This window comes from Pyrgilauda ruficollis, unplaced genomic scaffold, assembly GCF_017590135.1.
Source record: "Pyrgilauda ruficollis isolate IOZ18807 unplaced genomic scaffold, ASM1759013v1 scaffold13, whole genome shotgun sequence".
In the NCBI taxonomy this organism is placed as follows: domain Eukaryota; kingdom Metazoa; phylum Chordata; class Aves; order Passeriformes; family Passeridae; genus Pyrgilauda; species Pyrgilauda ruficollis.
The window spans coordinates 5699747-5725180 of record NW_024511432.1 but is presented as its reverse complement, the minus strand read 5'-3'; the positions used below and the strand labels follow the sequence as shown (position 1 = coordinate 5725180).

General features: G+C 51.7%; 1 protein-coding gene across 5 annotated transcripts in view; it reads left to right on the top strand.

The window, feature by feature from the left end:
* Nucleotides 1-12146: 12146 nt before the first annotated feature.
* The window catches only part of PLEKHG4 (pleckstrin homology and RhoGEF domain containing G4), an 85453-nt gene continuing 72165 nt past the window's right edge, over nt 12147-25434 (top strand). For all 5 annotated transcript variants that reach the window (XR_005954407.1, XM_041458583.1, XM_041458582.1 and 2 more), the window contains exon 1: nt 12147-12281. Coding sequence is in view for 4 of the 5 variants with exons in the window: in XM_041458583.1 (XP_041314517.1) it covers nt 12279-12281 (3 nt within the window). In the remaining variant the exon portion in view is untranslated. The remainder of the gene's footprint in view (nt 12282-25434) is intronic.

The following is a 25434-nucleotide window of genomic DNA, read 5'->3' as shown; positions in this document are numbered from 1 at the left end:
GTCTTGCTCTTCCAGGTGCTTCTCTGGGAAGAGTTGGTAGCTCCCCTCTGCCTTATCTTCTTAAAGCTGGTTCTCTCTGACATATATACATGTATATATATACATACATGTGTGTATATATATATATATATATGTATATATATATATAATTTTTTTGGGAAGCCCAGATTTGAACTAGCACCCAGTTGTGTCTCACAGGTACCAAGTCCAAGAAATAATAATTTTCTTGAACCTGCCAGCTTCATATTCTCCACTGCAGCAAGGGTGCTGTTGACTCACATGTGTAGTTGCTGATCCTGCTCTGTTTCTGGGGCACTTCTGACACCCTTTTGGGAGTTTTTCACACTGCTCTGTACAGGCAGAAGCAGGGGGAAGTGAGTGAATAGCAGCCAGCTCCTCACCTCTCACTCACACAAAGCATGGCAGAGGCTTTGGCCATGCTCATGTTTTCATGGAGAGCAGCAGGAAGGCAAATGCAGAAGAATTCTGGAGAGGTGCTCAGTCTGATTGTATCAGGTACAAATATTTTGGAGACCCATCAGTCTGTTCCTTGCTCCTGCCTCCTCATGTCCATCCCACCAGCGATCAGACCAAACACCTCCCCTGAATTCTGCATTTTCCTTCCCGCTCTTCGCACCTGAAGCAGCCATCCCTGCTCCCCGCTTTCACTGGAAGCCTCCTTGGCGAAGGGAACAATTCGTTTTCCCTCTGGCATCACCTCCGGAGGGGGGTCCCGGCCCTGACGCTGGTGTGCCCCCGGTGTGCAGAAGCGCTCGGCTGGCGGGCTGCGAGCGGGCCGGGCTGCGCCGGGAGCGGTGAGGAGCCGGGGCGGATAATGAGGAACAGATCCGCGCTGGGCAGCGGTTCCGTGCTGCGTTCCAGGGCACAGCGGCCAGGATGGGAGAGCCTTTGTGCTCCGTGCTGCATCCCTCCGGCTCGCGTGGAGCCAGCCCCTCGGCTCCCCGGGCTGTCCCCGCCGGCCCTGAGCGGCCCCGGGCTCCGGCAGCGCTGGGACCGTCCCACACCCGTCGTGCCTTTCCCCTGGAGGCTTTCCCCGCGGCCCGGCTGGGCAAGGGAACTCCGCGGACTGGCTGAGGACAGGCAGGAGCACAGGGATCTCCGGGTCAGCAGGAGCTGGGCCCGGTGATCCGCACCTTCCTTCGCGGCTCAGACTTCCCTGCTCTTCCCTGGAGGAGCAAACAAAACTGTAGGGAACCCTGAGGACTGCGTGATGAGGTTGCTGCTCCTGGGGATTTCTGCAGAGCAGCCAGAGTGGAAGCCGGCGTGGTGGGAGCTTTGATTTTATGAGTACCCCAGATCCAAGAGCTGTGATCTTCCCTGCGGCCAGATACAGCTGTTCCTCATTGCCTCTTGGAAGGCAAGGATCCCTGGAGAAGCCACCTGGGCTCCTCTCACCTCATCTTCTCCTGGCATCTGTGGCCAGCATCCAGGCTGTCCTGAAGGTAAATGAAATGTGTTGGCGGGTTAGCTGGAGAGGGAGGGAGGGTGCTGAGGACTCCTTGGGGAGGTGACACCAGCCCAGTTGGTCTGGCCTACATCAGACCACAGGTCATCCCGAGCTTGTGGGCAGCCCAGGAAGAAGGCTTGGAAAGGCCACAGGGTACTGGTGGTGACCAAACTCTGCAGCAGCTGTGCTGTATCTGTGCTTTCCTGTGTCACAGCAATGCAGGGCAATCCCTGCCTGCACACAAGCTTTGCCTCCTGAAGCCCAGCTAAGCCCACGCTGTTGGAGAGGCATTTAAAGCCTTGCTTTGGCTCCTTGGCTGGCTGGGGGAAGTTTCCTTCTGGCTGTGCACCCACCTGAGGCCTCACCATGTGTGGCTGCCTGGCAGTTTAGGGTCTCTGAGGCTCTCACAGACAGCTGGATGAGCTGTGGGCTCAGAGCCCTAAGAGCCCCCCTGTAGGCATGGCTGGGACCATGGAGTACCACTTGTGCAGGAGTCACAGATTTCTCCTAGACATTTGGGTCCTTCCTGTTCTCTCAGAAATCCCAGTGTCCCAAGGGCCAGGATATTCTCTTTTCTACCACATAGCTGCATGTAGATACACCTATTTTCAGTAGACATCCCTAACCTCTTCTATTTATGGAGAAAGCTGGCAAAAGCTTCAGAAAGACAGAGAAAGAAAGAAAAAAGAAACAAATGATGGCTAGTAAGCTTTCCCACGTTGTGGTGTGGGGCTGGCTGGTGAAGGGGCACCAGCCACATGTGCTGGGATGGAAGGGCTGTGGAGCAAACAGGTGGGACAGGTTGACGGGGAGTTAATCCATGATCCCTGCTAGGTTCACTCCGATCTTTGCTTTATTCTGCTAGTGAACAAATAGAACTGTTAAAAATGTTTAACTTTTTTTTTTTTTTTCTTAGTAAAAATAGCTTTGGCAGGCAAACAGGAAATTACAGACTGAGGAGTGCAACGAAGAGGGGAAAAAGTCAGGCAGCTACCTCGCTGTGCTTGGATTTGTCTATAAATACAGCTCCACGTGGGGTGCCGCTTGCCCAAAGGCAACCAAACCGCCCCCAAGGTGGGGATCGGGGGTGTAGGGGAGCATCTCCCTTCCGGCGAGGGAGACGCGCCGAGGGTCGGAAGAGGGGCCGGCGCTGGCTGAGTACCGAGCTCGGCTGGCATGGAGCGCGGAGCCCGCTCGCCGCGCGGAGCCCGCTCGCCGCGCGGAGCCCGCTCGCCGCCCAGCACCGCCGGCAGATGTCGCCCCGCGCCGAGGCCTCGCCCCGGCCCGCCTCCCAAGATGGCGCCGCGCCCCTCAGGGAGCCCCCGGCGGGGCGGGTGCGGCGGAGCGCGGCTCCAAGGCCCCGGGGATTCCGTGACGGGGTAGTCTTAAGGGAAAGGACACTACGTGTGGTAGTTTCAGGCCGCCTTTGGTGTGCCAGCCCCAGCTGCCCAGCTCCCTCCCGCTCTCCTGATGGCGGGTGTGATGCCCAGGTTCAGTCACCAGCTCTTTCTCAGACGCCTTAATTTCACCTGGTAGCAAACGCAGGCAGGGGCTGCAAAATATGATCCAAAACCAAAGCCTGCTTTTACTGTGAGGGTGGTGAGACACTGGAACATGTTGCCGAGGGTGGCTGTAGTTGTCCCAGCCCTGGAAGTGTTTAAAGCCAGGTTGGATAAAGCCTTGAGCAGTCTGGTCTAGTGGGAGGTGTCCCTGCTCATGGCAAGAGGGACTGGGACAGAATGATCTTTAAGGTGCATTCCAAATTCTTAACATTTCCTTTATGAGTCTGTGAAGGAAAAAAAGCAGCAAAGAACACACACTTGGACCTGTGTTAGGGAGGAAGCTCTTGACCACTTGTCCCTCCTCCCACCAAGCTCCTCCCGAGGCTCACGGCCCCAGCCTAGCAGTCCCGTTTGATCCCAGAGGGGTCTGAGCCTCCTCCAGCCTTCCCGGGGCTGCTCTGGAGCTGGCCTTGCCCTGTCTCGATTTGGGAGCAGAGATTGCTCTGCAAGGAGGAACAGCAACATGATGGAAGAAGGGCAAGTGAGAGAGGACAGATTGCTGACAGGAGGCCGGACCCTCCGCCCTGCCTGTCTGAAGGGGAAGCTGCTCATCTCCTTCAGGAGGCACATTGTTATTGCTGCTGATGGCATCGATTCACACAATTTCCTGCCGGTGCTCTCCTGCCCTGGTGCCAGGGAGGGGAGGTGCCCACCCCAGCTGGAACCAGCTCACAGCATGTCAGTCATGCGCTGCTTTCTGGTGCTTCCAGTGCCTCCAGCCCACACTGGGAACAAAGGGTCCCTGGTACAGCAGCTATGATCCACATCACACCACCTCCTCACTGTGCCCTGTGTCCCACCTGCTCTGTGCTCCTGCCTGGCATCCTTGCTGTAGGCATTCCCTGAGGTTCACTCCTCTAATTGCCAGCTGTGGATGTTCCATGGCAGACTGTTCCTATCCCTGCCAAACCAGCCCTTCCCAGTGGCATATAATCCTTCTCAGTGCTCTGGATCTGCAGTCAGCAGAGCTGGCTCTAGACTCCCCTGGGGAGAAGACCCTGACCCCAAACTGCTCTTTGCCCACTGCAGAGTGACTTGAACATCAGCCTGAAGCCTTGTAGAGCTGCTGGAGAACTGAGATCTTTCCCCTTTGCTGCCAGCTGGGCAAGGCTAGGGGGGGACAAAGCAGGTTTCTTCTGTATCTGGGGAAACTGTCAGACCTGAGCAGGTTGTCATTCCCCTGCTGGAAATACCAGCTGGATTAAGAGTACTTTGAGAAGCACCTGGAGGACTCACAGTGGGACTGCTTGAGTTCAGTGGGCAACACAGCCCAGCTGTGATAGGCACCATGACAGCTGGTCCCTGGGAACGCCCATGCAGCTCTGTAAGGCACTGACTGGACCTGGAGATGCATCCTGGGGCTATTGCTCTGCCCCAGGGAGTGCTGAGCTAACTCAGCTGTTTGCCTGCTTGCTCTGGAGAAGCAAACTGTAGGCAGGTGAGAGCCTTCCCTCTCTCTGGAGACATTCTGCCATGGGAGAATGGTTTGCAAGATCTGCTGGGATCTGCTTGGCAGAAGCTCTGCAAATGCTGGCTGTAAGTGTGGGCTTTGGGAGGGTTGGATGGGAGCTTGGCAGAGTGTGCACCCAGGGGAACAGCAGTTCTGGGGATCAAAGCTCCTGGATCAGAATCCCTGACTGTCACCCCAAGTAGGACCTGGGAGCTGGCCCTGACTCTGCAAACTGTGGAGCAAAGACTGCAGCCAGTGGTTGGAGAGGGGGCCCTGGCTTCCCTGGTTAGAGCTGCCAGCCCTGCCTCCTAGCAGGGCATAGTTGGATTTAGGTTGGCTTTGGGAAGAGAAGGGTTGGTCTCCAGATCAGAAGTGTGTCCCAGCCCTCGTGTGGTACTGGTTGGTGCTCAGTGGCACCCTCCAAGGGATGGACCCACTTCTCTTGGTGCGGGCTGGGCAGCTGTCTCAGGCATGAGCTGGGCACAGAGCAGGGACACAAGGCGGGGACTGCTGGTGGCATGGGGCCATGGCGGGGAGTGTCTGTCTGTCACCACAATGCTCACTCTGCCAAGCAGACCTGGAAAGAGGAGCAGGCCCTGGCAGCTGTGGCTGAGGACGGAATTGGCAGTAATGTGTGACCCTGTGTCCCACGAGTCCCTTGTCTGCGGGAGAGGGGCCGGGGCAGGAAGGGTGTGGGTGCCCGCTGGCACGTCTAGCTCAGAGGTGAGCCTGCTGTCTCGGAGAGTACAGTAAACATGTGCTGTGGGGCTAAATGGCATGCAACGTCCCTGCCAGGAGGGAAGGTAAACAGATGACTCCTCTGTGCCATTAAACACGTGGGATCTGGAGAGAGATGGGTCGCTTTCAGGCTGCTCTTCAGAAAAGCTGACCTATTCTTCTGTTCAGAGACTCTGGTGAGTTTTGAAGCAGCAGTCCTGAAACCACAGCTGGATTTCTAAGCCAAGAGCACTTTGTTCTCAGGAAAGGCAGGCAATGCCTAAACTCTCGGGAGACAGACAAGTAGCTCCTCTGAAACATTCAAGCTCTCTTGACTCCACATTCACAGAGGTGTGCCCCTGCCTGGCTCTGTGTCCTACAGGCTCTTGTGGGGGGTTGGGATATTTTCTCCAGTATGGTCACATCCTGCCAACCGGTGCACCTGCCTAGTACTCAAAGCACCAGAACGCTGAGACCCAAGAGGGGAGTCCAGTGCAGTGGGGAAACACCTTCAGGGTGTGGGTGCACTGGGGTGTCTGATTGGGCAGGAGGCCAGGTTTCCATCCAAGCCCTCCTCCTGCCTGTGCTGGCTGCGTTCATGACCTTAAGGAGAAGTCTCTGGAGATTGTGGTAGCAGCATTAACCCAAGAGTGGTGTGCAGCAGGGCCACTTCATAAGGCCTGGGGGCACCTCTGTGTGTCCCCTCCCTGGCCCAAAGTTAAAGGAGCCCAAAGCTGCTCAGACTGAGATGGGTGTCTTGGATGAGTGCAGAAGCAGGACTTTGTCCTGTGGACTCTGGCCATGATGGATGCCAGCTGAGCCAAAACCCTGGGTGCTTGGGGATGCCTGGAGCTAGTCTAACCAGCAAGTACTCTGCATGTATTGAGTCCAGCTGGCTTGTCTGGGGAGACACTGTGTGTCATCAAGGTGTGCCTTCATCTCTGGGCAGAGGCTGTAAGGCTGATATTGCCCTGCCTCCACTGCTTCTCTGTGGCACTGCACACTATGAGCTTTGACTTAGAATCATGGAATGGTTTGATTTGTAAGGGACCTCAGAGTTCCAACTCCCCCGGCACAGGCAGGAATGCCCCCCACTAAACCAGGTTGCTCAAAGCTCTGTCCAACTGTACCTTGAACACTTCTAGGGATGGGGCATCCTCAGCTTTTCTGGGCAACCTGAGCCAGTGCCTCACCATCCATTGAGTAAAGAATTTCTTCCCAACACCTAATCTAAATTTCTCCTCTTTTAGCTTAAAACCACTCCCCCTTGTCTCTGCCTGCATAAAAACTTCTCTCTTTTTTGTAAGTTTCCTTTAAGTACTGGAAGGGGCTCTAAGATCTCTCCAAAGCCTTCTCTGCTGCAGGCTGAACAGTTCTCTCTCAGGCTGTCCACAGAGAGAAGGTGCTCCAGCCCCAGGATCATCTTTGTGGCCTCCTCTGGACCTGCTCTGACAGGTCCATGTCATTCCTGTGCTGAGGACCCCGGACCTGGAAGCAGCACTCCAAGGCAGGTCTCATGAGGGCAGAGGGGGAGAATCACCTTTCTCAATATGTGCTGCAGCCAGCCTGCTGTGTGAATTAAAAAAAAAAAAAAAAAAAATTATTCCTCTCCCTTTCCCTTGTGACACACATGGGTATTTGAGCCCCCCAAGTGAGACCTTCCTGATTTCTGTCCCTACAAAATACCTCCTGTAAGACTTCCTGATGGTTAACTGCTGGCCATGGTTGCGTGTGGCACTGGACAACATCTTGAATTGTAGCTGGAGACCTGGTAATTGAGTTGCTTCTGTTCCTTCAGATGGTGAGCGTGACCAGCTGTTGTTATGTAGTCTCTCCTTCAGTCCTTCTGGGAAATCACACCATGATTATATTTCTGGCTTAAGAAATTTTTTCCCTAATCAGACTGGGCCTCACAAAGAGGTTGCCACTTAGTGGTAATTACTTGCTTTAGAAGCTGAACGTCTCCTGAGGATTGCAAATAGCGGATTATCAAATTAATTAGTTAAACCAAGATGTGCTTTTGTGAAGCCAAGACCTGCTTTACTTGTGATCTGAAATAAAGGTTTAAATGTTATTAAACTGCATACAACCTGTTCTTGTCTCCCAAATGGGGGGAGAGAACTAGTTCTTTCCTGAAGTGTAGTTGGTACAAAGGGCTGCTTGCACCTCTACTTGCTGCATCACTTGTTGCCTTTCTTTCACAAACCGTGTTTTGAGCAAGATCTATCCCTGTTTTTAAGGCTTGTTCTGGGTGGGGTCTAATGCTGCTTCTTGGCAGCTTCCTCTGTTTTGCAGGCTGCCAAGTTGAAGGGATATAGGGTTGGAGCTGGACTTCAATGATCCTTGTGGATCCCTTCCAAGTTAGGATATTCTGTGAGGGTTCATCGTGGATAGCTTGGTGGGATTGGTAACATACCTTTCCTTTCAGGGTGCAGCTTAATCCATGGGATATCTGCCTTGCCATGTCTGTGGACATGGGAGCTGGTGGAGAGCCCCAGTCTGGTGATGAGATGCCTGGAAGTAGATTCAGACATCCACTTATCAATGGGTTAGCAGGAGCCATATACCCTGGAGTAGTGCTCTACCACAGCCCATTCCCAGGATCTCCATTCCCTCAGAAGTCTGCGTGGCCACAGAAGGTTCTCTGTGCTGAGGACTGCACCAGTGATCACTCTAAGCTAACAGGGAGCTCAGGGGGGTATTTTCCTAAGAGCTGTTGGCCACAGTAATATAATCATCCTGCTAACATCCATATTGCACAACTTCCCCTAGGTCAGGAGATGTCCTTATCTGGCATCTAAAACATCTGTCTTGTGTTGTTTCCAGCACAGCTGAATTCTATTCATAAAAGAATTGAGCATTTCCTGATTTGCACAACCAAAAATAAGCAGAACTCTGCTAAGTGTTGACCCAAAGGCAGAGGTCCTTTCCCTTCCTCCTACCTCTGTCTGTGCTCTCTCCCAGCTCGAGGATGTGGTACTGCTTTAGGCACTTGAGAAATACTGCAACTCCAGAAACCAGATCCAGGAAAGGAGAAAGGAAGAGAGAGGAAAGATATGAGAGTCTGAAATTAGAACCTCTGAAATTTTCAGAACAGTTGATCCCTCTTCTACTACCTTTTCTTTCAACTCTGGGGAGGACCTACAGCCTTCCAAGGGTGGCTCCCATCCTTCCTAATGCCAGCGTTTGCTGCCTTTTGCTGTAATTCACCTCTAGGACAGGCTGTGCTTAGCAATGGTCAGCTGCTGCTGAAGGTGGGTACCAAAGCAGTCCCTTGGGAGTAAAATTTTCCCTCAGTCCATGCAAAGGAGCTGGGTCTGTGGGATGTGAAGCTGGGGCACTCAGATCTCTGCCAGCATGGATGACAGCAGCCTTTCGCAGCGACTTCAGCAATTAAACCAGCCCTGATGAACGCGCAGGCCTCGTGCGAGAGCGAGGAGCTGCTCCTGCGAGGAGACAGAGTGAGACTGTGCTGGGAACAAGCGTGGCATTGTTGTCAGCCTCAGTCAAGAGGGGCTGTTTAACACCCACTGAAGTGCTGGCTACAGCTGTCTCCCATGTGCTTTTGCGGGAAATGGATCTACAATGCAGAAGAGGGAAAGGCCACTTTGCAATTAAAAAAAAATGGAAACTATATAAGGAACCAGCCATGAGTAAACAGCAGTGCGATGTTCCCCTTAGCACCGTGCCATGGCAGAGGAAATCACATCACTGCCTCTGGCTGGGGTGGGGGTGAGCTGAACTCAGGTTCTTCAGCCTGGAAATCCGTATGGGGGAAGGTGCTCCTGAGCTTTAAGTGCAGTGTAGGAAAGGGAGGAGGTGTGAGGTTGGGCTCTAAGCTGCTCTTGTGTTTGGCAGCCTCTATAAATGGTGCTGCCAACTTCCCTGTATCCTTCTGAGTGGTGTTGGCTTGAGAGTTTGTGGAGATGTTTCTTTTGTCATGGGAAATGGGGTAGGAACAAGGCTCTGAGTACCTCTGTGGTGCCTTCCTCATCTGTTTGTGGGGATGCTGCAAGATCCTATACCACTTTTCTCTTTCTGGCCATCAGAGAGCTGAAATTAGGTGGCTTGGCAGTACCTTAGCAGGTAATTCAGAACTAAAGGAGAAGACAACCTTGTGCTCCTGGGCCTGTGCAAGCCACCTGAAGGAAACAGGAAAGCCAAAAGCTGCTCACCCTGGATCTGCTGCCAAAGCTCTGAGTGTAGGAGACCTGACCAGTTCAGTAACAGCATGGGAGCAGGTTCTCTGCTCCATCCCCTTCATCCCCATGGGCTGTAGGGATGTACCAGTCCTACCTGGCTCTGCATTGCCCTTTGTGCTGCCTGGGGAGCACCTGTCTCTGTTTCAAAGCTGAGGTAGCTCCTGGCGTGTGCGGTAGCCCTTCTGAAGGAGCAGGAGCTCTGGCCTGCAACTGGAAGAGCCCCAAAATGCCGAGGCTTGTTACCCAGGCTGCTGATTACCACACTTTTTTGAGACTCCAGATCTCTATTTGAAGACTTGTTCCTCTGCAGAACCCAGGGTAATTGCAGTGACCTGTTTGCTAGATAAAAATAGTTGTGTGCAAGGCTGGTGCAATCACACACGGTATAATTTTTGGGGTTGTCCTGTGCAGAACAATGAATAGCATCTGATCCTTGTGGGTCCCTCCCAGCTCAGGATTTCTCTATGATTCTGCAATTTCTGCTGCCCTGGGCAGCCATGGCCTCTTGAAAGGAAACATAAATGTAATGCTGCAGTTGTAGAAACAGTACATAAAACCGTTTCTACAGTTTTCTGTAAAACATCTGGGTGTGAGAGGCATGTTGGATCTCTTCTACCTCCTTTTATTCTGTGATGGGGATATGCCTCCAACAGAAATAGCCTGGTACTTCTGATAGCACAGGGCTTGTCACGGCCAGTCACGTGTGTGCTGCAGAGACATCACTCCTGCTCCCTCCTCTCTGGGAGTGGGCCAGTCCCTAGGGAGACTCCCAGCACCTGCAGGAAGATATTGCAAAGGTTAGCCAAATGTAGGCATGCTCCTTGCGTGGGAGATGTGCTGGAGGAATAGATGAAGGACAAAGCTACTCTGCAAATGTACAGACCCAGGCCTTGTACAGACCCTGAAAGCTGTGGTCAGAGGCTCTGCTGGGGAGGTCTGCCAGGCTCCTCATCCTCCTGATAGGAATATGAGGGGGAAAGTGGCTCTCTTGCATGCACAGACAAGATCGAAGATCTCAAATTAGTTGTTACAGATGACAATAACTAGGTTGTGCCTGTGCTGGGTTGTTAATACCTGAGGTGGCAGGGATGCTCTCCTTCACCCAGTTTGGCATTAGCAACTGCTGTCACCTGACATGGGCACTGCCTACAGATGGAGTGCTGCGGTGGGGAGAAGGTGACAGGCTGTTCCAGGCCATGGGGAGCCTCTGGGAGCATGGGCTTTTTGAGAGCCAAGTGCTGAACAGCGAGACAGCTGCTCAGCTCTGGTCACTGTCAGTGTCCCAGCCCCTTTTAGCAGGACATCTCTTTGGCTTAAGGAAATGCAGCAGCACACCAAGCAGCTGGTGGATTGAATGTTTGGCTTTGGAGCTGCTCAAACTCCTGGTTGCTGGTTGGGTCTGGAAACATGTGATGAGGCCATCAAATGCAAAGGGGTTTTAGGGCAAACTGTTGTCAATCCTCTCTGGGAGAGGAGTATCTGAAGGTGGTCTTGAGCCTCTTCTGCTGGCCCTGTGGACTAGGGTTTGGAAAGGCTGTGGGACTCTGCCCCTTGAACCAAGGCAGCAGAGCTATTGGCAGCAGTTGCTCAATCTGCAGCAGGCAAGTACCCTGTGCTGGTCCATGCAGGAGGAGATGTCTTCCCTTCTGCTGTAGGTTCTCACATCCTGCCTGAGTCACCCTCTCTCTTGGGGATGGATTAGTTTGTGTGACCTCTCCCATAAGTGGGGACAACCAAGTTCCAGCACTGTGAACTCCTTGATGGAGGGTCAGTCCCAGCCGAGGCTGCTGAGACCCTGCACTGCTCAGCCTGGGGAGGCAGTTTCTGGTCCCAGGCCCTGCATCTCGTGCCCAGGTTTTGCCTGTGTGTCACTTCCCGCCCTGCTTCCCGTTACACAAAGCCTTTGTGTGTCAGCAGATCCTGGGATGCCCCGCGGCACCTGCCTCTCTCCTCTCTCTCCGCCTCTGTGGCTCTGCCCTTTCCCGTTGTCACTTCTGGAGGCTGCTGCCTGCCTGTTTGGTGACCTTCCCCACTGCTCGGGCAGTATTTTGGCCCCTGGCCATCTTAAACAATTAATGGAGGGGTGGAGAAACTTGCCGTGTTAAATTACTTACTCCTTTGGGAGGGGGTGAGGTCTCTACAATCTCTTGCCTGATCCCAATGCAGTTTGTTGCTGTTGCCTGAAGCGGTCACTGCTCTCTGTTTTCCTTCTAGAAGTTAGAAAAACAATATTTCAGAGCACTCTCCCTGTATTTCTCGGCATTTTACTTAACCTGCGGCGGCGCCTCAGGATCTCGTGGAGTGGAGAAACTTCCCTGGACTTAGACAAAAACAAGCCGAGAGGAGGCAAGGGGAGAGCATTTTGCTGGAAACCTCTTTGGGAAGCTGGAGACCTTCTCGGGATGCCTGCCTTATTCTCCTCCAGCCGCTATTCAGATCTTCCCGGGCGAAGGCAGCTCCCTGCCACGGCGCGTCCGCATTAAGCGGCTCTGTGCGGCGGGCCAGGCGCTGCGAGGGACGCGGGGAGCAGCGGAGCCCTAAGGAGCAGCCCGGGAGCGCTTCTGGCTCTGCCGTGTCCGTAAGGTCCCCGCAGGGCTGGGGGATGCGGCACCTTGCTCTCGCTATGCCCCTGTGCCGTCTAGCGCTGGAGTTGGCTGTCAGAGAAACCTTCGAGGTCCCCTGCTCAGCCCCGGTAGTGTCATGAGTTAGATTAGTTGGAGCTGTGCTGGGGGCGGTGAGGGCTTGGATTACAGTCCAGAACTCAAAGTGCTTCGGTGGTTCACGTCGGAGGGGAGAGGAGACGCCCCGTCGCACACATGGAGGAAAAAGAGAAAAAACGCTGTCTTTGGAAGTGAGGGGGAATAAAGGAGGCCGGGAACATGGTAAGGAAATCTCAGCGAAGGGCTCTTGCCCTGGGCACGAGCGGGGCTGTGCGGGACGAGCCGCTCTCGGGACAGCCTGCCTGGAGCCAGCGCACGGCGCTAATGCCGGGAGTGGGAAACAGCTCTTTTGGCATTTCCCGTTACTCGAGTGGCACACCGTACTCTTGGTGCCAGTCCGGGGCGGTGGCTGCAGGGACACAAACTTCTTGTTGGCACTGACCCCTGCGAGGTGCCTATTGGGCTACAGCGCCGGAGCGAGGAGCTGGGATGGGTCAGTTCGGGCATAGCCTTGTCTTTTGTGCTGCCTGGATGCCGGGCTTTCCTCCTGCCCTCACTCTGCCAATCCTGCTCTGGGCATTGCCCTCTTGCAGAGCCTTTTCTCCTGCTCAGGGTGGGCATCCAGAGAACCCCTGGAGCTGGGCAGGGACGTTCCTTTTCGGTGTCAAGTTCTGCACGTGGGAATCTTTGTTTGGAGAGGGGAAAGGATGGTGAGCCCAGTGGGCAGCAGAACACCCAGACTCCTTGGAGTGGCTGCAGGGCTGTCCCCTGCCCAGTGACACTGGCACTGCCCTGCAAACAGAGGTGCCCAGCCTTGGGCTCTCAGTAGCTGGAGGGATCTCTGGCCCTGTGGTAACACCCCACTGAGCACCAGTCTAGCTTCTGATGGTTTGATCCTAGGCTCCGGCTGAGATCCATGTGCCCAGCAACGCCAAATCTCCTGGAGGTGTCCTGCTATGTTATGGGCTGCTTCCCCACAGCAGAGGGAACAAAATCCATGTGGAGGACAAGTAGCTTGAGTTGCTGCTGTGCCTGGCAGTGCCTTGCCCTTTAAAAGTTCAGCTTCTGAGCCTGCAGAAATTTGGCTTTCATTGAGGGATGAGTTGAATTCTGACTTCTGCAAGTTGAGTGAAGTTTCTAGACCCATATCTTTTCCCTTTACCACCCTCCAGCTCCTCTGCAGAGAATCCTGTGGTGCTCTTTGCCCTCACCTGCCTGTCAGAGCCATGATGTGCTCTCCTCTGCTATTCTTCTGTGGAGGCATCTCACTTCTACTTCTCCATCCCAGTCAGAAGACCTCTTTCCCTCATCCCATGCCCAGTGTGTTCTTGGCAATTTTTGGCCTATGCAGGTTATATTATGAAGCTGAAATCAAAGGAGAGCACTTCTTGGGGTTGTGCAGGGTTGGGGCCATCCCTTGCAGTCTCATGGGCTGCATTTTGCCATAAGGGCTGGAGCAGTGTTTGTGAAATTCTGCCCTTGGAGGCCGGAGGCAGAGACTGGCTGCTACCACTCTGCTCCTTCAAGTTGGAGGTGTCTTTCTGGTACCCAAGTGCTTCAGCCCTGCTCCTTGATGTTGTTTTAATGTGTGATGCAAAAGCTGTGTGAAGCAGGGGGCTTTGTGAGGAGCAGTGCCATGACAGTCTGGGTGGTTGGGCATTCAGGGACTGTGTGTCACTGTTGAGGAGGGATCGTGTTCCTCTCAGGGCCTGAGTGCAGCTGGAAGGAATAGGAACCAGAGGCCAAGCTGCACCAGACCTAGCAGTGAGTGCTGGCCACATTGTGGACACCTCTGGTCCATGGCAGGTATCTGTTCTCAATGTTGTGGTAGACCAATCTACATTTTGGGAGGTGCATTTCTGTGAGCAACCAACTTGTGACTGTAGCTCCAAGCTGTTCTGATTAACTTGAGTTTTTTGTGTCCTGGTAAATCAAACAAACCCTGCAGGCAAAAGATTTGGATCTCAGTGAATGTGTGTCAGTCTGCTGGCCTGTAGGAGACTTCCATGGCCTCCAGCAGCCTGCAGGACTCTTGGAGACTTGGCTCCTGATGGAGGTCTGGCAAGGCACCACTGCTGGCTCTGTGAGGCAGGTGATTCATTTTCATGGGGTTTCAGTGTTAGAGCTGATGTGAGTGTATGGGTACATAAGGTTGTGGCAGCTGGGAGATGCCCAGAGCACCAAATGGGTGAGACAGCTTGGGCCAAAGTAGCTCACTTCCACTAGAAGTGACTTCTGGAGCTGTGCAAACCCCATGGTGAGAGCAGGGCAGGAGCCTGGCTGGGCTCTGTGTACCTTGCTTACCCATCATGGCTTTTGTAACTTGGGATCTATCTTCATTCCCTGGCATTCCCAGGATTTATCATTCCTGGTGCTTCCTGCAGAGAAGTTCTGGTGGCACCTCTGTGCTGGTAGGAGAGAGGATAGGTTTTAGCAGAAAATAGGGTCTTTCTTCCTCCAGTTATGTCTTCTCCCAGGGTGGGAAGGAAATGAGTCTGGGAATCACAAAGAGCTTTAAGCATTGGGGATCTTCTTTCTTTATTTCTGTGCCAAAACCATGAGCAAGATGTTGGAACACAGACAAAGTCCAGAGACATAATCCTGAGCACATGGAAGCAGTTTGAAAGCACCTCCTCTGGTGTAACAAGGTTGACAACTTGCATTTTGCCCAGCTTATTTTCAAAAGCCCTGGGCAGGTGAACATGCCGTTCATTGTAACAATAAAAATAATAGCTGAATGCAGGTGACAGGCCAGCTGCATCCAGGTATTTCCCTGTAGAAATTGCCAAATGTATTCTAGTACCACATGGGAGTGGAAGGCAGCAGGTGCTTACAGTGAGACAATGCAGGTATCCAAGGAGGACTCTATGCTGAGTGTCAGCACTTGGGCAGTTGGCACTGAAGGCATACCTTGCTATGGCAAAAGAGATCATAACATGAGAGCCTTGTCAGCATCTCGTGGCTGGTCACTTCAGACAAGATAGCCAGCATGTCTGCCTCTAAATTCTAGAGCACAGGCACAGTGCTCAGCTCACAGAGCCTCATTTTCTAGTTGCATCTCAAACATAACCCTGTCTGCAACCAATCTGTGTAAAATTTTTATCATCCTACAGGCTGTGCACAGCCTTAACCTGAGCATTGGTGCTGAGTGTGGGTGGAAGTCACATCCAGGGACTACAGGCTCCTTTAGCACTGAAGTGTTGAAAAAATCTCTGTTGAAACAATCAAGGTGTCCTACAGAAATTATAAACTGAACCCACCTGCAGGCACTTGTATCAGAGCACTTTTTGTTCCTCTTCTTGGCTGTTAATTCATGATGGAAACCCCTGTTCCAGTCCTGCAGAACTCAGTGTTGCCAAGGTCTGAAAAAGTGAGTAGTCGCACTGGGACCAGATGTGTTGCTGACTGAAGAGCAGTAAAAAGCAAGGCGAGCTTATCAGGGTAAAGCTGCCCACTTCTGGCCATGGGATGCTCTGTGTTTTTTGCACCACTCATAGTACCTGGTTTGCAGCTCAGAGAAGTGAGTAGACATGCCCTTGTTGATTCTGAAGGTTTGGCCGTGCTTATACCTCTCTGCCACACCAAGTGCCTCATCTCTGTTGGCTGGCTTAGTCTTTCATTAAAATATTAACAAAAAATGGGGCCTTTCTTGTGGTAAGTGCTGGTTTCATATGTATCCTATTTTTTGCATCACTGGACACCAAGCTGAAACTTCCAAGATCAAAGCAGCACAGAATGAATCTGAAAATCTTTCTGTCTGCTCAGATTTGCCATCCTGCCATCAGCCTGGGAAGCCCAGGATGAACCCTTGCTTCACTGGTGCAACCAGCCATTGATTTCAAATGGCTCAGCTGAAGAGAAGACTTGCATGTGCTCCTCCTGGACACTGATGGATGGGGTAAAGGGGATTCTCCACGGTGCCCTCTGCAATGGGGCACACTGCTGTGGCTGGATAGTGGTTTGTATGCCGCAGAGAAGGAAAGCTGCTGGAGTTCTGATGACCTTAGCTAGGTGTCCACCTTGAGCTTTGCAGCCTGGGTTAGGTGTGGCAGAGGCTTCCTGAGCAGGTTCCTTCAGGAGGATACCTTCCCTGAGGCTGCCTGTCAAGTCTCAGTGCCTCCCAACAAAACCCCAGCATTGCTGAGCCTCCATCATGGTTAAAGGATGTGGGTTATTTGCTGTCTGTTGTCATCTTGCTGAATACATTTACCTTTTGAACAAGGTCCCTCTCATATGTTCAGGAGGCTGGTATGCAGGCCCGTTAATGGATCAAGGGGAAAAATGCCTGTGGATGTATTCTCCTTTGTGTTTGGGCTTATAACCACCCACGTTTTGGCATACATCCCTTCTGTGCACAAAGATCTTTTAGAAATTGCTAGTTAAATCTCCACCCTCCTTTGATATGTATGGAAATAATGGGACACGTGAGACTGTTTTCTGTTTGGAAAAAAAAAATCTATAAAGGGAGTAGCTTTAAAAGCCTGTGTTCACCCCTTTCTAACTCGGGAGTTTAATGAAAGAAATGCCCTGAATTTATGACTGATTTACTTTGCTTTCCGGGAGGCATGCATTTAGTGTTGTATCCAAATACAGGGGAAATGTTTTCGTCTGAATCTGTCCCAGGTTTGCTGCTTAGGGGCAGGAGGAGAACTTGAGCACACGTGTCTGTTCCCCAGTGAACTCAGAGAGTCTTGGAAGAAATCTTGGTCCCCCTGACCAGGAACACTTCTCCCCTCTTCAGCACAGACTGATTCTTCTTGGAGTGGCCCATGGCTGAGCTGGCATAACCGTGGACATCTCTGAGCTGCCTGCTCTGTCCTTCTGGCTCCTCCTTCCTCACAGCCCCTTCCTAAGAGGCATCTGATGACTGCTGCTGAGTGCTTCTCCTATGAATGGTGTGCAGGGATGTGCTCCTCCAAGGAAGGTCCTTCTACACTTACTGTGTTCCCATGTGCTCAGCCATCCCCTCCTGGAATTGCAGCTCTGCTTCAGAGCAGTTTCTGTCCCCCTCCGACATAGCAAGACTCATATTTCATGAGCACATGGTAACACAGTGTGTTTAAGGCCAAAAGGAACTATGGCTCATCTGTTATGGGATATTGGGACTGTAGAGTGTCACCTAGCTTCCATATGGAGTCTGGGAGCTCTTTAACTAAAAGAGGATATTTTTTCTGTGGCATCCACCCTCAGTTATGTAGGTTGCAAGACATGGAGAATCCACCAGTCCCCATGGGAATTTGTCCAGCAGCTCATGCACCTCGCAAAAGGAAGGGGTGAGATCTGAATGTGAGTCCAGAATGCGTGCAACACTGGCACAGAACTAATACTCTAAGTACGGACCCCATGAAGATCGTTTTTGGCACCCATCAGCTGGCCTGATGAAGGATTATCATTTTCTTTTTGAGCACAGGCGGCTGCCCATCTGTTGTAAGATGCCCCCAGATGGGTGTCTGAACACAAGGGGTTGGCTATGGCCTAATGCCTATGACTAAAAGGTGTTAAAATGAGCTGACCTGTTTGGTGAAGAATTTACTTAGAAATTAAGTGTAAAGAAATCTTTCATCTGCCAGGAGTGTCCTGTTAGTACCCATCAGGCAGAAATAAGAAGGGGCTCAACATGCTGCTGCTTGGGTTGCTTTGCCAGATGGATGCCAATGCCTGAAGTTGAGAGCGGAGCAAATCCTATCACTAATAATGGGGTGCATGAGCTCAAGCAATTTCTTTTGTTCAATAGCAGAGAAAAAGGTTTTTAGTGCATTTGTAGACTGAGCCCTATAAAGAATGGGAGTTGGCTGCAATGTCTTAGGACTTGTATAGAAGTAGCCTGTGAAATTCTTGGCTCTCACTGTGATATCTAACAGGATTTAGCAAGCCTTGTCTGGGCCTGTTGTAGGAACATGACACTTGGAATGTGGAGGTCCCTGGCTGGACTGTGGCATACGGTGCCACGGGCAGAGTGTTGGTGCCCAAGGCAGGGCAGCCTGTGCAGGCTGGCAGGAGTGGAGAGGAGAGCTCCAGGCAGCCTCGAGGAGGTGGAAAGGTGCACATGGCTAACAATGGGCAGTGAAACCATGGCTGCCAGCACTCATGCTCTTCCAGCATGAGTCTGTTGCTGGGAAGGTTGTTCTAAAAGTACCCAAAGCTTTGCAGCATACAGAGTACAACCTGTTTAATTAACTGCATTGTTAGAGCTATGCCAGTGATATTAAAAAAAAATCTGTGCTTAGACAGTTATTTCAGATTAAGGACTTAATCCCTTGATTAAACTAAACCAAAATAAGGTGGCGTCCAGCTGTAGGATGCTGTTTTATACACAGCTCTTCTCATCCACTTGCAGGTCCTTGTTTCACTTGGAAGATGTCTGTTTAAGGACAGGGCTTTGATCTGTTCACTCAGCTGCCCTTTAAACGCCTATACCATCTCCTTAATCTATTTCTGATAGAAAGTAACTGGTCTTTGAGATCAGGGCTCATTTGTTGCTATGGATAAAAGACCTATCTCCTGCTCAGTACATTGAGAACTCATTAGGGAGCAAGATGTGTCCCTGTGAGGAAATGCTTCATTTCCCAGTTCTTCCTCACTCTGACTAAAAGACAGCTTTCTCAGATTGTGGGTCACCCCCACTTTGGCCTCTTTAATCTTCAGCAGTTTTCAGCAGCTCTTCTGATGTGTTGAATGTTGCACAGACAAAGGAGAAAGTTACAATCTCTTCTCCGGAAAAGCTGGAGTACAAATACCTGAAAGGTAGAGAGAAGTAAGGTGAATTAGGGGGAAGGTGCTGTATTGGAGCCAAGTAAACAGGGGTCTTGGGCTGGGGAGCAGGCTCAGGTGACCAGTCATGTTGCTGTATGATAATGCCTGTGTTAGGCACCTGCAGTGTGGTGCAGAGCCACGGATGAACCTGAACCAGGCTGCCTCTGCTGCCTGCTATTCCCTGCCTTTTGCTGCAGCACAAGGACAGCTGTGGTGTAGTTGTGCACTCCAAAGCTCAAAGCTCACAGGAGGTCATGCTTCACTTTCAAAGGAATCTGGGGTGTCCCCCCTTGAGCGAAAACAAACCAAGCCCGAGCTTGGAGAGATCACCCAGCTTTGGGCCTGCCTTTCCCCAGCTGCGCACGCCCAGACCTACAGCATGCGCAGAACAGGGACCTCGGGCTGAAAAGCAAATACATCATTTTTCCCTTTGTTTAATTAAATGAGAGATCATGAGTTAATCGCTTCCAAGCGCTTGTTTTCCTGCAGTGCCTGGAATGATAATCCTGTGTGCTGCCCAGTAGGAGCTGCTTTGGCTGCCGCAGCCGCGTCAACACGGAGTAGGACTGGGAGAACAGAGGGAGGCATCTGGAAATGATTCTCTGAGCTCTGTCTGCAGAGCACCACTCCCTGCAAAGCTGTAGGAGCTGGTTTATCCACAGGCTATGGAGCAGTCCTGCCTGCCTCAGTGTAAGGGAGCTGAGCCAGGCTACAGCCATGCCCTCTGCCAGGGATGCCATGGTGGCATGCAGAAAGCAGCTTGCTTTTGGAGGTACAGCCCTTCAGCAAAGCTGGCCTGGGTGAGACTGCAAGCACTTGCCTCCCAAGTGGAACTGGGTGCTGTGCTTTTCTCCCTGAAAAGCCTAAAACAATAGCCCAAAGAGCAGGTAGAGCTGTTCCTGGTTATCTCACAGGAAGGTGGTGTAATTACAGGAGTTGGAATGCCTACCTCTATAGCTGCACCTCTTAATAATACATTATTTTATCCAGAGGAAGGCAGGGTGCCGAAGGCAGGCGCCCTCTTCTCAGCCTCCCCCTGAGCCTCAGAGCAAGCAGTGGAGGGGGGAGCTGGCACTTGCTCTGGGAAGATTTTTCTCTCTTGAACTCATTGCCGCTGTGATTAGAACAGCTCAGGAAATGGGGCTGGGAGGGTTCTCTTTGCAGCAATGGAGTGGGAAATCTCAAATTTTGTCAGAAAAACAAGCCTTCTTTTTAGCCAGAGACCTTTCTGAACACAGAAATGTCTCCTTTATTTAAAGGGAAAGCAGTCTGTCTTTCGGCTCTGTGTCAGAAAGTGGAAAGGCTTCATGGAAAGCCCAGAGGTCTGTTTTTACTGGAAAGGAGGTTTCTCACGTCAGCTGAGATCTGAGCAGCCCCAGCCAAGTGGTGCAGCACAGCAGCCTTTGCTGGCGGAGGGACCAGCTAACCCGGCCCTGCTCAGCGCCTGCTGTGAGCTCCTTTTCCCCCAGTCCCAAAGCTGGCTGGGAGCCATGGGCAGGCGCTGTGTTGTGCTGCTTGGAGCTCTGCCTCTCCCCAGTTTTGCTATTATTTCTCCTTTCCAGTCTGGGGTGTGGGAGGGTTGGGTCATTTCTTCCCCTCACCTTTGCACACTCTGGTCTCTACTGCCCTGCCCTTGCACTGTGTCTTGGCACCTGGGCAAGAGGGGACAAAGTGGGTGCGTGCAGGACGTGGCCATGCTCAGGGCAGCCAGCAGAAGAAGGACAAAGCTGTGGGAGCTCTGGCAAGGTCTCCCTGCTGAGCAGGAGCCCAGACACTCCATGACTCAGAGCTGGGTGTACCATGGGCACCACTCGCTGTGCTCGCAGCCTCGCTGGGCTCTGCTCCACTGCCCAGCTATGCTCCTTGCTCTGCCAAGCCATGGCAAGCTCTGGATTTAACTGAGGCACTTTGGGACATGTAGTTTCATTCTCTGGCAGCTCAAATGAGAGTGTAGGTTTGTGAAAGCAGAGCTGTAGGTTCTTGAACTAAATTCCTGTTGCGGGATGAATCCTCAGCATGTTACATGGGCCAGTCCAGCCTGCTGGAAAGGAGCACTGTCTGCCATAAGTCATGGGTTAGTCAAACTGTTAGTCTGGTCTCACAAAAATAATCTTTTTTAGTAGTCTGCAGACAGCATCTGGGCTGTCATCAGGGAAGATCTGTGCCTCTTCATGTTTGCCTTGACCAAGTCTCAGTACTCTGTAGGCAAAATGAGCAAAGTGCTTGGGTGAGTTGTGGGGAAAATGCTGCCAAGGCTTTGCTGTCCCAGGTCAGTCCAGAAGCATTGCAGGTCTCCCCTGCACTGATTTACATTGTCCGAAGACGCTTGGGTTGCTGTCTCTTGCTTGAAGAGCACAGATATTCTGATGCTGTGTGAAGTGTGTATGTAACCTTGGGGATGACCTCTGTGCTCCCCAGGCAGGCAGACGTTTTGTTCTCCAAACCTGGAGGAGGTTCTTCAAGGTTCAGACTTAATTGGTGAGCAGTAGGTCCCAAAGAGGAAGAAGTTCAGTCCTGAGTAAGAAAGAAATGTAGAATGACAGGAGTTCCCAGTGGCTGGAGCTGCTATATTGCTCTCCTTATGCCCACAAACGTAGGCAGAAAATTCAATCAGTGCACCTAGAAAAGCCTAAGAAGTGCCTGATTACTCCAGATGCCTCATGACAGGCTCCTCTTCCAACCTGCAGTGTCTGCTGCACCAGGAGAAGTAGATACATCCCTAAGCAAGGTTGCAACAGCTGCTGGGCTTCTCTTCTGCCCAGGCACTCGTAGCTTCATTTTTGATTGACTCCTGGTTTTTGCTGCAGTTTGTGATGGAGTGGGGCTCTAAGGGCTGAGCAGCAGAGATTTGCCACAACAGTTTTTATTGTTCTATTTGTCACAGCATCCGTGGCTCCTGTGATATGCAGGGGAAAGAGAGCAGCCCACCCCCTCACTGTTCAGACCAAAGCCCTCTGCCAGTTGTGAAGTCCTCCTGGGTTCTCACTGCTCCCCTGGCCTCCTGGGTGGGACCACGCTAGGTCATTCCTGTCACATGGCTCAGCCCATGGAGCCCAGCCCATGGAGCCCATCCCATCCCATCCCATCCCATCCCATCCCATCCCATCCCATCCCATCCCATCCCATCCCATCCCTGTGTGGTGCTTTCCTCTTCTGTCCCTGTGCTCCAGCCCCTGCACTGGCAGCTGGCTCTCAGCTGAGCAGCAGTGAAAGCCAGTTTGGCCGGACATGACCTTAACCTGGGCTTTATTTAGCGCCTTGATTTATAGAGGAGTTATTTTAAAAGCATGTTTCTCTTTTGGGAGGTGTGGTGGAGTGGTGGCAGTGAGCTGGAGTTTATAGGTCCTCCTGTGCTATTGACAAAGAATCATTTGAATCCCAAGACTCCTTTTGCTTGCAGAGATGCTCTCTGGCTTGCTTGGAAAGTGCTCCTGTTGGTGGTTTGTGCCCAGTGGCTGAAAAGGAGCACATATCCAGGACCTTTCTTGTGAGAGGGATGTGGCAACAGTGTTGGAAGCAGGGAAGCTTGAAATGTGCAGTCCCTGAAGGAGGCTGTTTTTTTCAGCAGGCTTCTGTGCCAGACTCTGCCAGCTCTTGGGGACCACTGTGAGCTGGTTGTAGTGGAAATGTGCTGGGGCAGGAGTGCCTCCTCCATGGATATTTTAGGTTTGGTTTGTTCTCTTTCTCTCTGGGTGCTGTTCACTTATCCCAGGTCACAAAAGTTTCTCCTTGTGCCTGCTGGGGGTTACACTGCCCGTTTGAGACAATGGATGGAACCTCTGGGACAAGTTGCCCAGAGATTGTGGAGTCTCCTTCTCTGGAGATATTCAAAAGCTGTCTGGAGTAACATGCTCTAGGAGACCCTGCAGGGGTCTAGGGGGCTCCTGGTATGATCTGGGGTACTCTGGAGCAGGGAAGTTGGACTAGACGACTTCTAGTGGTCCCTTCATTACTCATTTATGATTCCATGATGAGATGGGCTCTAGACTTCAGGTTTATCAGCCTCAGGACCAGAGGGCACCATCCCTTTCTCTGGTTTGTATGAGTTCCCTGTGCCTGCAAACCACGTCTCCTCCAGTGCAGGGCAGCTGGCCCTGCTGGCAGGCTGGATGGGCAAGGCTGCCCATCTGTGCTCTGGCATTCCACAGCAGGACCGTGAGGCTTCTTGCAGTCCTGGCTGAGGTGCTTTCCTCCAGCCCCTCTGCAGTCTGAGAAGTTAATTAGTGCAAATAAGCAGCCCCATCCCTAGGATTGTAAGCTGGGTTAATGAGTCCCCTACTGAAGGAGAATCTGTTGTTGTTGGAGGCTCCAAGCTCTGCCATGTTCTACCCGCTGCATTTTCAAGGTGGCTTCTGAGGCACTGCCACGTTTCACCCTCCTTCCAGGCAGGAGCTATCCCTGGGTGACCATCCTGGGTGGGAGCACTGAAGAGCAGTGCCACCTCCAAGTTCATCTGTGGCACACGGAGGCTGCTGTGCTCTGTAGCCTCCCAAGGATGCTGGTGCTACAATCCAATGCAGCACAGTGGGATGTGGGAATCTACTTCCTGTCTGGGGGTTTCCTGCAGAATTAGCAGAGATTGGTGCAAACATCTCTTTCTACCAAAAGGTAGTGGTTGAAACCTTCTCTCTATCCCTTAGAAATCTACACAGCTATTGTGGCTTTGTGGTATAATCTAGCCAGAGGGAGATAAAGCCTCTGTGCTTGGGAGGGCAGTTAGCACTGCACTCTGCAATGGCTACAGGCTATGGTTATTTTGTATTTTACTAAAGGAAGGATAATGTACGACCTGGTTTATTTTAACCATATAAAGGATTTTTGATTTGGTGCCAATGTTAATAATTGTTTTGTGAAGGCTAAGGCAGCAGGAATGGTGTGAGAACCTTAGAGCGATGCACTGACTCATGTGCAAATATTTTGACTTCTTTGTTTTATTTGCAACAGTGAACTTAACAAATTTATTTTGGGGAGGGATTGATATCTGAAAGAATTTTGCTCAAGCAGAGCATGGGGACAGCAGATGGTGCAGAACAAAGCTGGTTTTGACTGATGTTTTGAACTTGTAGGCTGTGGAGGGTCAGAGGGAGATTGTCAAATACTGCCAGCAGCAATGCTACTGTGATAGTGCCCAAGAAGGTGACTGGGGGGGTGGGAGAGCACCTGTGTGAAGGCCAGTTTTATCTGACAAGGTCACAGGCACTTGCTGGGGCAGGTTGGTATCAACAGAGGTTATTATTTTTCTGAGTGGAAAGTAAATTGTTTAAAATAGCCTTCTCCTCCTATTGAGAATTGGGGTTAAATGCTCATTCCCTAGAATTCAGCTCTTGGGAGTGTGCACACGGGCTCTTGCTTTTGGAGTTCTTGGTTTAAGAATACTGGATTAAGTATTCCAACTCAGGATAATCTATGATTCTATGTGTATGAAAAATAGCTCCTTAACCTCTGTTTACCTAGTTGCATTGGCCTGGAGTATTGCAGGAGGCAGCTGGTCTCTCAGAAAAGGTGTGGACACTTTAGGAGCCTGCTGCCATCCATCTAGCCTTGCTTATGCTGACATCAGGAGAAACAGCAGAAAAGGCAAGGAAGCAGTACTGTCCCACAGGCAGTGTGTGGTTTGCCTGTCACCGTAGTTCTGCCAGCTCATTGCAGGCAGGGATTGTGGAGGCATCACCTGGGCATCCTCACCTCTCCTGTGCAGTCCCACAGGCTGTCCTACAAGGGGGCTTTGCATCACAGCAGGGAGTTTATGTTGTGCTTAAACACCCAACCCTCTGAAGGAGGAACTTGGAGATCAGTAAGCTGCAAGAGGTGGGAAGGCTTGTGTGAGGAGCATCATCTCTGCTGGGCTGCAGGTCAGTTCAGGCTTGCTCTGACACTGTTGGACTTTCTCAGGCTGGTGGAGGCATCTTCAGTGATGTGCTGCAATGGAGTGGAAGCAGTGAAACCATTTTTTTCCTCCTGATCCCCTTGTTTTACTGTTCCCTGCTTGTGGTGTAAGCTGTTGTGGCACTGCTTTGTTTAACTTTCTCTCCCAATCTTGCTGTGGGACTGAAGTGTATTTTCAGGCATGTTCATGTAGTTGTTCCTGTTCTACAGGAGGCTGTAGAGCTTCTGCGTAAGCAGCTGAAGTGCTTTTTTTGTCTCTAGTGAAAGGAGGTGGATTTGGATCAGATGAGGATCTGGCCAGACACCTGAGTAAACTTTCATTTGGTTTTGGAGCAAAACTTACTCCCAGTGGCTGTAAGGTAGCCCAAGGGATCCCCTCTAAAATAGAAAAGAAAGGAGCGATCCTGATCCTCTCTCCAGATATGTACAGCTTTATATATTTTTTTTAATTGTTACTTTTTGGCGAGCTCTCTTGATTTACACCCATGCAATAACTCAGAATTTGGCCTCCAGCTCTGGAATTGGTCCTGACACTACGGGCAGGCTCTGGCTGGCCGGTTCTCCCAAATGAAGGTGCATGCAGGCAAGCCATTGCCTCTGATCCCCCCGAACAAGCATCCTAGGTATCAACGGGTGTGCTCAGGGACCACAGGCAGCCCTGCTCACACACATTGTGTGAATCCTGGCGTGAGCCATCTCACACGGCAGAAAACTCCTGGCTCCTGCAGCAGCGCCT